The sequence below is a fragment of the Mustelus asterias genome, chromosome 13 (genome assembly GCF_964213995.1).
Source record: "Mustelus asterias chromosome 13, sMusAst1.hap1.1, whole genome shotgun sequence".
Taxonomy (NCBI): Eukaryota; Metazoa; Chordata; class Chondrichthyes; order Carcharhiniformes; family Triakidae; genus Mustelus; species Mustelus asterias.
The window spans coordinates 53169400-53186023 of NC_135813.1; the positions used below are offsets into that span (position 1 = coordinate 53169400).

A 16624-nucleotide genomic window follows, 5' to 3' on the forward strand; every position below is an offset into this window, starting at 1 on the left:
CTTCGGGTGCTCTGGTTTCCTCCCACAGTCTGAAAGACTTGCTGGTTAGACGCATTGGCCGTGCTAAATTCTCCTTCAGTACCCGAACAGGCGCTGGAGTGTGGTGACCAGAGGATTTTCACAGTGACTTCATTGCAGTATTAATGCAAACCTTGTGAAACTAATAAATAAACTTTAAACAATGACACCCATGTCTATCTCTCCAGCACCCCACCGTGTGCTGTCAGACTGCCTGTCCAACATCAAGTCAGGAACATTCCTGCACAACTTCCTTCAATTCAACTGAAAGTCTAGCTATGAATTCCATCTTCCCTACCACTGATGGCTGGATCAGATTGTACAGTTCTGTAGATTTCTCTAACCTGACTGCGTTGCACTTGCATCCTGTCCCTCAACTTATTAGCTGTCTAGATCTGTGTTGTGTTAGCTGATGGCTGGTAGGTTCTGATTTTTCTCTTTCAGACTGGCAAGTGCTGGTGTCCAAATCCAGCAATGCTGCATCGAATGTTTCAGCAACCAAACAATACAATTTGCTGGGAATGCTCACTGCAAGAGTCACACGTCTAATCTTGTTCTCCTGGTTCCCCATTCAGTTTAATACTTCCTTTCTTTAAATCAACTATTGGATTTCCTTTCAGAAGAATTTATTGATTTGAATTCAGTAAGAGAATTCTACAAGTGAGATATCCTGTGTGGAAATGTTTCAAACCTTCAGATCAATAACCGTGTACAACTTATAAAAAATGTAGTTAGAAGAGAAATCATAGAATCCCTACAGTGCAGAAGGAGGCCATTCGGCCAATCAAGTCTGCACTGACCACAATCCCACCCAGGCCCTATCCCCACATAGTTATCTTGACACGAAGGGGCAATTTAGCATGGCCAATCCGCCTAACCCGCACGTCTTTGGACTGTGGGAGGAAACCAGAGCACCCGGAAGAATTCCTACAGTGCAGAAGGAGGCCATTCCTAATTCTCCCCTAAGGCTACAGGGGAGAATTTAAACTAGATAGGTTGGGGGGAGGGGAGCTAGAAGAGTTGACTGGGATCAAGGAACTAATTGATGGGGGGGGAGGATGCAGGGGTAAGGGGAATGACAAAATTAATGGTAGAGGAGAGGGTGCAAGTGAATGAAGGCGGTAATTTAGATAAGGGAGTAGAGGGAGAGGGTGTTCGCGACTCATCAAAGCGGGTCCAGATAAAAGCTGGAATAAGGACACTTTGCCTGAATGCACGAAGCATTCGGAACAAGGTAAATGAGTTGATGGTGCAAATCAGCACGAGTGGGTACGATCTAGTGGCCATTACAGAAACGTGGCTGAAAGGTGACCAGGACTGGGAGATGAATATCCAGGGGTATCAGGCGTTTAGGAAGAATAGACAGGAAGGAAAAGGTGGTGGGGTCGCGCTATTAATAAGAGATAATATCAGGGTAGTACTGAGGGATGACATAGGCTCTGAGGAACAAAACGTGGAATCATTATGGGTAGAGATGAGGAATAGTAGAGGGAGAAAGACACTAGTAGGTGTGGTATATAGGCCCCCAAATAATAATGTTGAGGTAGGGAGGGCTATAAACAAGCAGATAAGGGATGCGTGTAAAAACGGAACGGCAATAATCATGGGGGACTTCAACATGCACATTGACTGGCAGACTCAAGTCGGTAAGGGTGGAATGGAGGAAGAGTTCTTAGAATGCTGTCGGGATAGTTTCCTTGAACAGCATATTACGGAACCGACGAGGGAACGAGCTATTTTGGATCTGGTATTGTGTAACGAGGTAGGTAGAATTAAGGATCTTATTGTGAAGGACCCTCTTGGGTCTAGTGACCACAATATGGTCGAATTTCTGATTCAGATGGAAGAGGAGAAAGTTTGGTCCCAAACCAGTGTCCTCTGTTTGAACAGAGGGAAATATGATAGGATGAGGGATGAATTGGCTAAGGTAGACTGGGAGAGCAGGCTGGCAGGTAGGATAGCTGAGGAACAGTGGAGGATTTTTAAGGAGATCCTTTTCAGTTCTCAGCAAAAATATATTCCAGCAAAAAACAAGGATTGTAAGAAAAGGGAGAACCAGCCGTGGATAACGAAGGAAATAAAGGAGAGTATTAAAATAAAAACAGCTGCGTACAGAGTGGCCAAAAATAGTGGAGAAACAAGTGATTGGGAAAAATTTAAGAAACAACAAAGAGAGACTAAGAAAGCGATAAAGAAAGGAAGGATAGACTATGAAGCTAGGCTAGCAATTAATATAAAAAATGATAGTAAAAGTTTTTATAAATATATAAAAAGGAATAGAGTGGCTAGAGTGAATGTTGGACCCTTGGAGGACGAGAGGGGGGAGTTAATAGTGGGAAATGAGGATATGGCTGAGTCTTTAAATAAGTTTTTTGTGTCGGTCTTCACGGTGGAGGACACAAATAGTTTGCCAAATATTAACGATAGAGGGTTGGCAGCAGGAGAAATACTTAATACAATTAATGTTACCAGAGAGGCAGTGCTGGGTAGACTAATGGGACTGAAGGTGGACAAGTCCCCGGGTCCGGATGGAATGCATCCCAGGGTATTGAAAGAAATGTCAGAGGTAATAGTGGATGTGTTAGTGATTATTTATCAAAACTCGTTGCATTCTGGGGTAGTGCCGGTTGATTGGAAAACGGCTAATGTTACGCCGCTGTTTAAAAAAGGAAGGAGACAAAAGGCGGGTAACTATAGGCCGGTCAGCTTAACGTCTGTAGTAGGGAAAATGCTGGAATCCATTATTAAAGAGGAGATAGCAGGGCATCTGGATAGAAATGGTTCGATCAATCAGACGCAGCATGGATTCATGAGGGGAAAGTCGTGCTTGACGAACATGTTGGATTTTTATGAAGATGTGACTAGGGCGGTTGATGGAGGAGAACCGGTGGATGCGGTGTTTTTGGATTTCCAAAAGGCGTTTGATAAGGTGCCCCATAAAAGGCTACTGAAGAAGATTAGGGCACACGGAGTTGGGGGTAGTGTGTTAAAGTGGATTGGGGACTGGCTATCCGACAGGAAGCAAAGAGTCGGAATAAATGGGTGTTTTTCCGGTTGGAGGAAGGTAACTAGTGGCGTGCCGCAGGGATCGGTACTCGGGCCGCAACTATTTACCATTTATATCGATGATCTGGAGGAGGGGACGGAGTGTAGGGTAACGAAGTTTGCAGACGACACAAAGATAAGTGGAAAAGTGAATCGTGTGGAGGACGGAGAAGATCTGCAGAGAGATTTGGACAGGCTGAGTGAGTGGGCGAGGATATGGCAAATGGAGTATAACGTTGAGAAATGCGAGGTTATACACTTTGGAGGAAATAATAACAAATGGGATTACTATCTCAATGGAAACAAATTAAAACATGCTACCGTGCAAAGGGACCTGGGGGTCCTTGTTCATGAGACGCAAAAGCCCAGTCTGCAGGTACAACAGGTGATCAAGAAGGCAAATGGGATGTTGGCCTATATTGCGAGGGGGATAGAATATAAAGGCAGGGATGTCTTGATGCACCTGTACAGGGCATTGGTGAGGCCGCAGCTGGAATACTGTGTGCAGTATTGGTCCCCTTATATGAGGAAGGATATATTGGCATTGGAGGGAGTGCAGAGAAGGTTCACCAGGTTGATACCGGAGATGAGGGGTTTGGATTATGAGGAGAGGCTGAGGAGATTGGGTTTGTACTCGTTGGAGTTTAGAAGGATGAGGGGGGATCTTATGGAGACTTATAAGATAATGCGGGGGCTGGATAGGGTGGAGGCGGAGAGATTCTTTCCACTTAGTAAGGAAGTTAAAACTAGAGGACACAGCCTCAAAATAAAGGGGGGTCGGTTTAAGACAGAGTTGAGGAGGAACTTCTTCTCCCAGAGGGTGGTGAATCTCTGGAATTCTCTGCCCACTGAGGTGGTGGAGGCTACCTCGCTGAATATGTTTAAAGCGCGGATGGATGGATTCCTGATCGGTAAGGGAATTAAGGGTTATGGGGATCAGGCGGGTAAGTGGTACTGATCCACGTCAGATCAGCCATGATCTTATTGAATGGCAGGGCAGGCTCGAGGGGCTAGATGGCCTACTCCTGCTCCTATTTCTTATGTTCTTATGTTCATTCGGCCCATCAAGACTGCACCGTCTTTCCGATGGAGCATCTTACACAGGCCCTATCCCTGTAGCTCCATATATTTACCCCACTAATAACCCTAACCTACACATCTTTGGACACTAAGGGGCAATTTAGTGTGGCTAATCTGCACATCTTTGGACTGTGGGAGGAAACCAGAACATCTGGAGAAAACCCACGCAGGCACAAGGAGAATGTGCAAATTCCACAGAAACAGTTACTCGAGGCCGGAATGGAATCCGGGCTCTTGGCGCTGTGAAGAAGCAGTGCTAATCATTGTGCCACCGTGCCGCCCACTGAGCAGTCGGGTGGAAGTTGGGCAATTCTGCATTTGGCTAGGTTTTTAAGGAGTTTGGAGTTGGTATTTGAAGCAGCCTGCGGAAACGCATTGATTCGGCTGATGTATAAAGAATGGCCTTTTGAGGGTGGCACTGAAGGGCTGCAATACCTATGCTCCCATACTCTATCAAGTAGGTGCCTCCAGGAGATATGCAGGGGGGAAGATGCAGCCAGGACAGATGTGTTATCAGGATTGGAGTCAGCCCTTTCATGTTCCTTCAAGTCCACAATGAGCCCTCATTGTAAACTACAAAGAAAGAACTCATATGATGTCTTATATGGCCCCAAAGTACTTCATAGCTAATGGATTACATTTCAAAGTACGGTACACATACTAGTACAGTTAGCACAAAATAGCCTATGAGAATAAAAGCAAATTACTGCAGATGCTGGAATCTGAAACCAAAAGAGAAAATGCTGGAAGATCTCAGCAGATCTGACAGCATCTGTAAGGAGAGAAAAGAGCTGACACTTCGAGTCCAGAAGACCCTAAAAGCTGTGACAAAGGGTCATCTGGACTCGAAACTTTTCTCTCCTTACAGATGCTGCCGGACCTGCTGAGATTTTCCAGCATTTTCTCCACGGCCTATGAGAAACCTGGCCTATTTGAAGGAAAGCACAGCACAAAACCACATGGTACATTTAATTCCTGGCTCAATAACATCACTGAATGTGTAGACGTGTCAAATCTAGTGTTAATACAAAAGAAAATCAAGCCAAGTGCAAAAAATGTAGAGGGGATACAAAAGCTGAAAGGCTGAAGTAAAATTGGCAGGTAACTAATGGAAGTGGCAAAGAATTAACAGAGTAGACAGAAAGGATCTTAGCTCATAAAAACAAGATGTAAAATCAGTTTGAGCAGAACTAAGAAACGAGGAGTAGGAAACACTGGTAGGAGTTCTTTATTGGTCTCCTGCCAGTAGTTGTAGGGCATAAAACATGAAATTAGAGGTGCATGAAACACAGCTAATTAATCATGAAGAGCTTTTAATCTTTTTTTACTCGGTAAACTTTCAGTAATAGTGTTAAAGGTGAGTTCATGGAATGTATTCATGATTTTTGAGATTGGTATCTCGAGGAACCAAATTGGGGAGCAGGCTATTTTAGATCAAGAATTATACAATGAGATGGGGCTAATTCACTTCTCTTGCACACGGGATTTGTCTGGTCCTTTCCAGTCAATAATCAGGATGTTTGTGTGTATGATTTGTATATTTCCTTACCCTCAAAATGATTTTTTAAATTTAAAATAAATTCCAGCAGCAAGCCTTTTGGTGATTTTTAAAAATAAAGAAGGTTATTTGTTATCAGACACTTGCTCTGGATGTTTGAAACACAATGTCTTAATCACTTATCACACTCACTCTGGCTCACATACAAAAGTTAGATGCAGGTAAAATTAATTCCAGTTATAAAAATTGAATTTATAATTCTGTTATATTGATGCAGGCCTGATAGCTTCTTGGTTGAGTTCACAGTTCAGTTCGAATGAAAGTCTTTTAGAAAGAAAACTCATGAAACTGCAAAGTCTCTTATAGATGAGTAGCCAGGAGATTGGTTCTCAGGTGGACTTGGCTGGAACAAGTACGTTACTTTGGCTGCATTGGAAGACTTTCAGCTAAAGGTTGTGCTGGAATCTTTGAATGGCATCAAGATAGATAAGTCGCCGGGTCCGGATGGGATGTACCCCAGGTTACTGTTGGAGACGAGGGAAGAGATTGCAGAGCCTCTGGCGATGATCTTTGCGTCGTCGATGGAGACGGGAGAGGTGCCGGAGGATTGCGGATGGGGTTCCTATTTTCAAGAAGGGGAATAGGGATAGCCCAGGAAATTACCGACCGGTGAGGCTAACCTCAGTGGTTGGTAAGCTGATGGAGAAGATCCTGAGGGACAAGATTTATGAGCATTTAGAGAGGTTAGTATGCTCAAGAATACTCAGCATGGCTTTGTCAAAGGCAGATCGTGCCTTACGAGCCTGGTGGAGTTCTTCGAAAATGTGACGAAACACATTGACGAAGGGAAAGCGGTAGATGTGGTTTATATGGATTTTAGCAAGGCGTTCGATAAGGTCCCCCAAGCAAGGCTTCTAGAAAAAGTGAGAGGGCATGGGATCCAAGGTGCTGCTGCCCTGTGGATCCAGAACTGGCTTGCCCAAAGGAGTAAGAAGTCTCACAACACCAGGTTAAAGTCCAACAGGTTTATTTGGTAGCAAATACCATAAGCTTTCGGAGCGCTGCTCCTTCGTCAGATGGAGTGGAAATGTGCTCTCAAACAGTGCACAGAGACACAAAATCAAGTTACAGAATACTGATTAGACAGAATACTGATTAGAATGCGAATCCCTACAGCCAGCCAGGTCTTAAAGGTACAGACAATGTGGGTGGAGGGAGCATTAAACACAGGTTAAAGAGATGTGTATTGCCTCCAGACAGAACAGCTAGTGAGATTCTGCAAGTCCAGGGGGCAAGCTGTGGGGGTTACTGATAATGTGACATAAATCCAACATCCCGGTTTAGGCCGTCCTCATGTGTGCGGAACTTGGCTATCAGTTTCTGCTCAGCGACTCTGCGCTGTCGTGTGTCGTGAAGGCCGCCTTGGAGAACGCTTACCTGAAGATCCAAGGCGAAATGCCCGTGACTACTGAAGTGCTCCCCCACAGGAAGAGAACAGTCTTGCCTGGTGATTGTCGAGCGGTGTTCATTCATCCGTTGTCGTAGCGTCTGCATGGTTTCCCCAATGTACCATGCCTCGGGACATCCTTTCCTGCAGCGTATCAGGTAGACAATGTTGTCCGAGTTGCAAGAGTAGGTACCATGTACCTGGTAGATGGTGTTCTCACGTGAGATGACGGCATCCGTGTCGATGATCCGACACGTCTTGCAGAGGTTGCTGTGGCAGGGTTGTGTGATGTCGTGGTCACTGTTCTCCTGAAGGCTGGGTAGTTTTTGTGGACAATGGTCTGTTTGAGGTTGCGTGATTGTTTGAAGGCAAGAAGTGGCGGTGTGGGGATGGCCTTGGTGAGATGTTCGTCTTCATCAATGACATGTTGAAGGCTCTGGAGGAGATGCCGTAGCTTCTCCGCTCAGGGGAAGTACTGGACGACGAAGGGTACTCTGTCCACCGTGTCCCGTGTTTGTCTTCTGAGGAGGTCGGTGCGGTTTTTCGCTGTGGCGCGTCGGAACTGTTGATCGATGAGTCGACCACCATATCCTGTTCTTATGAGGGCATCTTTCAGCGTCTGGAGGTGTCTGTTGCGATCCTCCTTATCCAAGCAGATCCTGTGTATTCATTCGGAGGGCTTGTCCGTAGGGGATGGCTTCTTTAACGTGTTTAGGGTGGAAGCTGGAGAAGTGGAGCATCATGAGGTTATCCGTGGGCTTGCGGTACAGTGAGGTGCTGAGGTGACCATCCTTAATGGAGATGCGTGTGTCCAAGAATGCAACCAATTCCGGAGAGTAGTCCATGGTGAGTCTGATGGTGGGATGGAACTTGTTGATGTCATCATATAGTTGTTTCAGTGATTGTTCACCATGAGTCCAAAGGAAGAAAACGTCATCGATGTATCTTCCTAACAGAAGATACATCCTACAGAAACTCAGTGCACATGGAGCAGTTGAACCAGGAGCACTCCTCGTCACAATGGATGTCTCGGCACTCTACACCAACATTCTGGTAAATCTCCTCTGCACCCTTTCCAACACTTCCACATCTTTCCTATAATACGGCGACCAGAACTGTACGCAATACTCCAAATGCGGCCGCACCAGAGTTTTGTACAGTTGCAGCATGACCTCCTGGCTCCGAAACTCAATCCCTCTACCAATAAAAGCTAACACACCGTACGCCTTCTTAACAACCCTATCAACCTGGATGCCAACTTTGAGGGATCTATGCACATGGACACCCAGATCCCTCTGTTCATCCACACTACCAAGTATCTTACCATTAGCCCAGTACTCTGTATTCCTGTTACTCCTTCCAAAGTGAATCACCTCACACTTTTCCGCATTAAACTCCATTTGCCACCTCTCAGCCCAACTCTGCAGCTTATCTATGTCCCTCTGTAACCTGCCACTTCCCTCCGCACTGTCTACAACTCCACCGACTTTAGTGTCATCCGCAAATTTACTAATCCATCCTTCCACGCCCTCATCCAGGTCATTAATAAAAATGACAAACAGCAGTGGCCCAAAACAGATCTTTGCGGTACACCACTCGTAACTGAACTCCAGGATGAATATTTCCCATCAACCACCACCCTTTGGTTTCTTACAGCTCGCCAATTCCTGATCCAAACCACTAAATCACCCTCAATCCCATGTATCCGTATTTTCTGCAAAAGCTTACCATGGGGAACCTTATCAAATGCTTTGCTGAAATCCATATACACCACATCAGCCGCTTTACCCTCATCCACCTCTTTGGTCACCTTCTCAAAGAACTCAATAAGGTTTGTGAGGCATGACCTACCCTTCACAAAACCATGCTGACTATCCCTAATCAAATTATTCCTTTCTAGGTGATTATAAATCCTATCTCTTATAATCCTTTCCAATACTTTGCCCACAACAGAAGTAAGGCTCACCGGTCTATAATTACCAGGGTTGTCCCTACTCCCCTTCTTGAACAAGGGGACAACATTTGCTATCCTCCAGTCTTCTGGCACTGTTCCTGTAGACAATGACGACACAAAGATCAAAGCCAAAGGCTCTGCAATCTCCACTCTAGCCTCCCAGAGAATCCTAGGATAAATCCCATCCGGCCCAGGGGACTTATCTATTTTTACCCTTTCCAGAATTGCTAACACCACCTCCTTATGAACATCAATCCCATCCAGTCTAACAGCCTGCATCTCAGTACTCCCCTCAACAACACTGTCCCTCTCCAGTGTGAATACTGACGAAAAATATTCATTTAGTGCCTCTCCTATCTCTTCAGACTCCACGCACAACTTCCCACTCCTGTCCTTGACTGGCCCTAATCTTACCCTAGTCATTCTTTTACTCCTGACATACCTATGGAAAGCTTTAGGGTTTTCCTTGATCCTACCTGCCAAAGACTTCTCATGTCCCCTCCTGGCTCTTCTTAACTCTTTCTTTAGGTCCTTCCTGGCTAACTTGTAACTCTCAAGCGCCCTAACTGAGCCTTCACGTCTCATCTTAACATAAGTCTCCTTCTTCCTCTTCACAAGAGATTCAACCTCCTTAGTAAAACACGGTTCCCTCACACGTCTGCTTCCTCCCTGCCCGACAGGTACATATTTATCAAGGATGTGTAGTAGCTGTTCCTTGAACAAGTTCCACATTACAATTGTGCCCAACCCCTGCAGTTTCCTTCCCCAACCTATGCCAGCTAAATCTCGCCTAATCGCATCATAATTACCTTTCCCCCAGCTATAACTCTTGCCCTTTGGTATATACCTATCCTTTTCCATTGCTAAAGTAAACGTAATTGAATTGTGGTCACTGTCACCAAAGTGCTCACCTACCTCCAAATCTAACACCTGGCCGGGTTCATTACCCAGTGCCAAATCCAATGTGGCCTCGCCTCTTGTTGGTCTATCTACATACTGCGTCAGGAAGCCTTCCTGCACACACTGGACAAAAACCGACCCCTCTAAAGTACTCGAACTATAGCTTTTCCAGTCAATATTTGTAAAGTTAAAGTCCCCCAGTACAACTACCCTGTTACTTTCGCTCCTATCCAGAATTAACTTTGCAATCTTTTCCTCTACATCTCTGGAACTTTTCGGAGGTCTATAAAAAAACTCCCAACAGGGTGACCTCTCCTTTCCTGTTTCTAACCTCAGCCCAAACTACCTCAGTAGACGAGTCCTCATCAAATGACCTTTCTGCCACCGTAATACTGTCCTTGACTAACAATGCCATACCTCCCCCTCTTTTACCACCTTCCCTGCACTTACTGAAACATCTAAACTACAGCATCTCCTCCGGAGCCTTCAACATGTCATTGATGAAGACGAACATCTCACCAAGGCCATCCCCACACCGCCACTTCTTGCCTTCAAACAATCACGCAACCTCAAACAGACCATTGTCCACAGCAAACTACCCAGCCTTCAGGAGAACAGTGACCACGACACCACACAACCCTGCCACAACAACCTCTGCAAGACGTGCCGGATCATCGACACGGATGCCATCATCTCACGTGAGAACACCATCTACCAGGTACACGGTACCTACTCTTGCAACTTGGCCAACATTGTCTACCTGATACGCTGCAGGAAAGGATGTCCCGAGGCATGGTACATTGGGGAAACCATGCAGACGCTACGACAACGGATGAATGAACACCGCTCGACAATCACCAGGCAAGACTGTTCTCTTCCTGTGGGGGAGCACTTCAGCAGTCACGGGCATTCAGCCTTGGATCTTCAGGTTAGCGTTCTCCAAGGCGGCCTTCACGACACACGACAGCGCAGAGTCGCTGAGCAGAAACTGATAGCCAAGTTCTGCACACATGAGTACGGCCTAAAACCGGATGTTGGATTTATGTCACATTATCAGTAACCCCCACAGCTTGCCCCCTGGACTTGCAGAATCTCACTCGTTGTTCTGTCTGGAGACAATACACATCTCTTTAACCTGTGTTTAATGCTCCCTCCACCCATGTTGTCTGTACCTTTAAGACCTGGCTGGCTGTAGGGATTCGCATTCTAATCCGTATTCTGTAACTTGATTTTGTGTCTCTGTGCACTGTTTGAGAGCACATTTCCACTCCATCTGACGAAGGAGCAGCGCTCCGAAAGCTTATAGTATTTGCTGCCAAATAAACCTGTTGGACTTTAACCTGGTGTTGTGAGACCTCTTACTGTGTTCATCCCAGTCCAACGCCGGCATCTCCACATCTTGCCCAAAGGAGGCAGAGAGTGTGTATAGATGGGTCTTTTTCTAAATGGAGGTCGGTCACCAGTGGTGTGCCCCAGGGATCTGTTCTGGGACCCTTGTTGTTTGTCATTTTCATAAATGATCAGGATGAGGAAGTGGAGGGATGGGTTGGTAAGTTTGCCGACGACACGAAGGTTGGTGGGGTTGTGGATAGTCTGGAGGGATGTCAGAAGTTACAGAGGGACATAGATAGGATGCAAGACTGGGCAGAGAAGTGGCAGATGGACTTCAACCCAGATAAATGCGTAGTGGTCCATTTTGGCAGGTCAAATGGGATGAAGGGGTACAATATTAAGGGAAAGACTCTTAGTACTGTAGAGGATCAGAAGGACCTTGGGGTCCGGGTCCTTAGGACTCTAAAATCGGCCCTGCAGGTGGAGGAGGTGGTTAAGAAGGCGTATGGTGTGCTGGCCTTTATCAATCGGGGGATTGAGTTTTGGAGTCCGGGGATAATGATGCAGCTATATAAGACCCTCGTCAGATCCCACTTGGAGTATTGTGCTCAGTTCTGGTTGCCTCATTACAGGAAGGGTGTGGAAAAGATTGAAAGGGTGCAGAGGAGATTTACAAGGATGTTGCCTGGATTGAGTGGCATGCCTCATGAGGATAGGCTGAGGGAGCTCGGTCTTTTCTCCTTGGAGAGACATAGGATGAGAGGAGAACTAATAGAGGTATATAAGATGTTGAGGGGCATAGATTGGGTGGACTCTCAGAGGCTTTTTCCCAGGGTGGAAATGGCTGATACGAGAGGACACAGGTTTAAGGTGCTGGGGGGTAGGTACAGGGGAAACGTTAGGGGTAAGTTTTTCACACAGAGGGTGGTGGGCGAGTGGAATCGGCTGCCGTCAGTGGTGGTGGAGGCAAACTCAATAGGGTCTTTTAAGAGACTTCTTGATGAGTACATGGGACTTAATAGGATGGAGGGTTATAGATAGGCCTAAATGGTAGGGATATGTTCGGCACAACTTGTGGGGCCGAAGGGCCTGTTTTATGCTGTAGTTTGTCTGTTTCTATGATGGTTCAGCTGTCTCGGTTGTTTTTTGGTGCTTCAGATGTTTCTCTCAGACGCAGATTGTATTATCCTGCAGTCCTTGAAAGTTAATTTCAGTCAAATAACTGCAGGGTTAATAATTCTGAGGTTCAGACCATCACAATACTATAGCAGTTGACAATGTTCGTTCACTGCTCTTATCTCTGTTCCAACTTGAACTCAAATATTCTCCTTTGTTCAATATGGCACTTGGATACCAACTGTTTGCAGATTACATATTCCCCAAACACTAGCTTGTCCTTAAACAATGAGATGTTTTAAACTTCACAGGTGGCTATGAAGTACCTTCCTCAGGTACTGACTAACTAAAGACTAACTAAATATAGGCCACAGAATCAAATGCTGTCCAAATTTAAATGGATATTTAAGTTGCAGCCATCTTTGTGGCTACTTTGACAAAGCATGATCGTACAGTTGGTAATATCCTATATCCTCATGCTTGCACAGAGTGTAACACTTTGCAATAAAGGAACCGTGGGGAAAAAGTGATTGTAATATAATACAATTTGATAGAGTGGTTTAGTTGCACCTGAAATCAGCATGTTAAATTGGAACAAAGTAAATTAGGTAGGTATATGGGATGAGTTGATTAAAGTGGATTAGGAAACTAGATTAAAAGATATGACAGCAGATAAGCAATGGAAAACAAATCATAATACACAACAAATATATATTCTATTTTGGAATGAAATCCCCTGGAGAAAATGGTCAAATCATGGTTAACAAGTTAACATAGAAGCATAGAAACTAGAAGCAGGTGTCGGCCATTTGGCCCTTCGAGCCTGTTCCGCCATTCATTATAATCATGGCTGATTATTCTTGAAATCACATAATGTTTTGGTCTCAACTGTGGTAGTGAATTCCACACGTTCACCACCCTCTGGGTGAAGACATTTCTCCTCCCTCAGCTCTAAAAGATTTACCTTTTATCCTCAAAGAAAGAGGAGTTTTATAATGTTGAGTAATAAGAATGAAGATTGGAAGCAAAGGCGAATCAAGAAATTGATAAAGAGAAAATGGAATATGGTAGCAAACTAGAAAGAAACATTAAAACAGATTGAAGAAGCTTCTATAAGCCTGTAAAAATTAAGAGGTTAGCAAGAGTAAATGTGAATCCCTTCGTGGTAGAGTATGTCCTTTAGGGAAGGAAATCTTTCCTCCTGACCCGTCTGGCCTACATGTGACTCCAGGCCCCCACAATGTGGTTGACTCTTACTGTCTCTGAAATGGCCTAGCAAGCTACTCACTTGTACCAAACCACGAGAGAAAAGTCGAAAAGGAGTAAAACCTTTTCGAAAAGTCGAAAAGGAAGTCGAGCAGCAGCCTGATGTTGTCATATTCAGCAAATCATACCTTAACAGCCAATGTCCCAGACACCAATATTGCTGTTCCTGAGTATGTCTTGTCGCTTTAGCAGCACTGAATCACTGGAGCAGGTGGCATAGTGGCATACAGTTAGGAGGTAGTGGCCCTGGAAAACATTAACTTCAGATGCCATTGTTTCATGGCATCAGGTCAAACATGGGCAAGAAACCTGCTGATTACCACCTAATGCCCCTCAAATGATGAATCGGTACTCCTCCAATACATGAAAGAAGCACTGAGTGTAGGAAGGGCACAGAATGTTCTCTGGGTGTGGGACTTCAATGCCCATCACCAAAAGTAGCTTGGTAGCATTATCATTGACTGAGCTGGCCAAATCCTGAGGGAGGTCCTATTGGAAGCAGAGACCTTGTAGAAATAAAGGACCTGCATCTTCCTGTGTGGGGCATCAGTACTGTGCTAAATGGGATAGATTTTGAACAGATCTAGCAGCTCAAAACTGGGTTTCCATGAACCTGTGGGCCATCAGCAGCAGATTTGTATTCAACCACAATTTGTAACCTCTTGGCCTGGCATACCCCTCACTCCACCATGTCAATCAGACTGGGGGATCAACACTGGTTTAATGGGGAGAACATCCCAGAAGCAACAGTAGGCATTCATAAAAATGCCCGATGAGACAACAAGGGATTACGTCATGCTAACAAAGAACGCAGCATACAATAGACAAGAGTTGAACTTGAGTGACTTAGGGCGGCACAGTGGTTAGCACTACTGCCTCATAGCGACGATTCCAGCCTCGTGTTCTCCCTGTGTCTGCGCGGGTTTCCTCCGGGTGCTCCGGTTTCCTCCCACACTCAAGATGCCGGCCAGGTTGATTGGCCATACTAAATTGACCCTCAGTGTCGGGATTAGCAGGGTAAATGGGGTTGTGGGGATAGGGCCTGGGTGGGATTGTATTTGGTGCAGGCTTGATGGGCCAAATGGCCGCCTTCTGCACTGCAGGGATTCTATGACTCTATGACTGCCCTTGAGAACAAGGCAGCATTTGACCAAGGCACCCTAGCAAAATTGAAGTCAATTGCAACAAGGGGAAGAGCTTTCACTGGTTGGAGGCATACCTAGTGCAAATAAAGATGGTTGCAGTTGTTGGAGGTCAATCATCTCAGTCTCAGGGCATCACTGCAGGAGTTCCTCAGGATTGATGCAGTCCATGTCCATATGCAGCAAGACCTGGACAAGACTAAGGCTTGGGCTGATGGGTGACTCGTGACATTTGTGCAAAACAGGTGCTGTCGACATGCTAGAGGTTACCACTGACCAGAAAATTTCCTGTATGTTGAAGGGGCTGAAAACTTACACCCAGACTTTTAAGCACAACAGGATGCAATCATATTTCTGCAGTTGTTTATGCCAGTGTCTTTTTTTAATGTCTCCTCACTGTCTTTCCTGCATCCTTAATTTGGTCACCACTATAGTTCCACGTCTTTTAAGTGTTGGGCTGTCCGAATCTATATTCCCATTGGCTAGAAAGACACTTTTTTGTCGGCTTAAATCGTTATGTTGAATTTTTAGTGGAATTCTGAAGTACTGGCAGTATACTCAGTCCAAATGGAAATAGTTCCAATGTCCACCAGACAGATTTATAACAGAATATACAATGCCAACTATCCCCAGAAAGAGGACAATGGTTTTCCAAGCTGGTGTGTTCTATTTTATTAATTAAGAAAAGGCATTGGGGAATAATTTTAATAGAGATTGATGTTCCAAGGCAGAGGGAAAAGTTACTTCTAGAATTTCTTAGTTTTGCTTTTATTTAAAAAAATATTATTATCACAATACGCTAAGTCTGTATTTGTCATTAACCTGATACCGAATCCACCATAGGGAACTGTTGCCACTCCTCATGACAGATGGTTCCCGCACCCCCCCCAACTCCAGTTCCTCAGCTAGTGTTGCATAGTTCACAACCCGCATTCAACTTGTACTAAAGTCTGAGTGATAGAGCAAGTTAATGTTCAAACTCTCGCAATGCAAACTTTGAATTTCCATTTAATTTGAACAGGGAAGAGAGGAAAGATCCATTGTCAGCACTGGCTCGTGAGTATGGCGGCTCCAAGAGGAACGCGCTGTTAAAGTGGTGTCAGAAGAAGACTGAAGGTTATCAAGTAAGTGAGCAACACACTGGCTGGAATTTTCTGGCCATTCACTCCAGTAGGATCTTCTGCTCCTGCTGATGATTCCTCCCTCCCCCCCCCCCCACCCCGGTTGGTTTCACGGCGGGGAGGTGTGCGATGGGAAACCCCATTGACAACAGCAGGATCAGATCATCTCGCCACTGGCCAATGGCGGGCCGTGTGGAAAATCCCACCCATTATTTCTAATTTTCTTTGTTTGGCACATAAAGAGGAGTGTTTTAAAATGTGAGTGAATGGTTCCAGAAAAGTGGGAAAATAGAAAAAATGATGAAAAATATCTGCCAACTCTAATTGAACTGAGGTACGAATGATCTTGAATCCCACAAAAAACAATTTGATCTGAAGAATAGCAGAGTTTAGCTGGTTTGGTCTCATGCCAGTCGCCGATTGCTCATAACCCATGCAATCGATTACTTCATCTCTGACAAAGGGTCATTCAGTCTCAAAACACTAGCTCTATTCTCTCTCCACAGACACTGTAAGACCTGCTGAGATTTTCCAGCATTTTCTGTTTTTGTCCTTTGTTGATTTTAGTCTTTCGCGTGATAAAATGCTCCAACGTACTGAGGAGCAGTTGGAGCTTTCCAGCTTGAAACTGGTAGATTGTTGGTGGGACAGGGACATAAAGTGAAGCTAGGTAAATGGGTTTGAGGTGAAGATCAACTGAGTTCT

The 16624-nt window shown here is 45.2% G+C and overlaps 1 protein-coding gene across 6 annotated transcripts in view; it reads left to right on the forward strand.

Moving 5' to 3' along the window:
- Window positions 1–16624, forward strand: part of specc1la (sperm antigen with calponin homology and coiled-coil domains 1-like a) — a 364982-nt gene that overhangs the window by 273874 nt on the left and 74484 nt on the right. For all 6 annotated transcript variants that reach the window (XM_078226760.1, XM_078226763.1, XM_078226764.1 and 3 more), the window contains exon 13: window positions 15820–15922. In XM_078226760.1, coding sequence (XP_078082886.1) covers window positions 15820–15922 — 103 coding nt within the window. The remainder of the gene's footprint in view (window positions 1–15819; window positions 15923–16624) is intronic.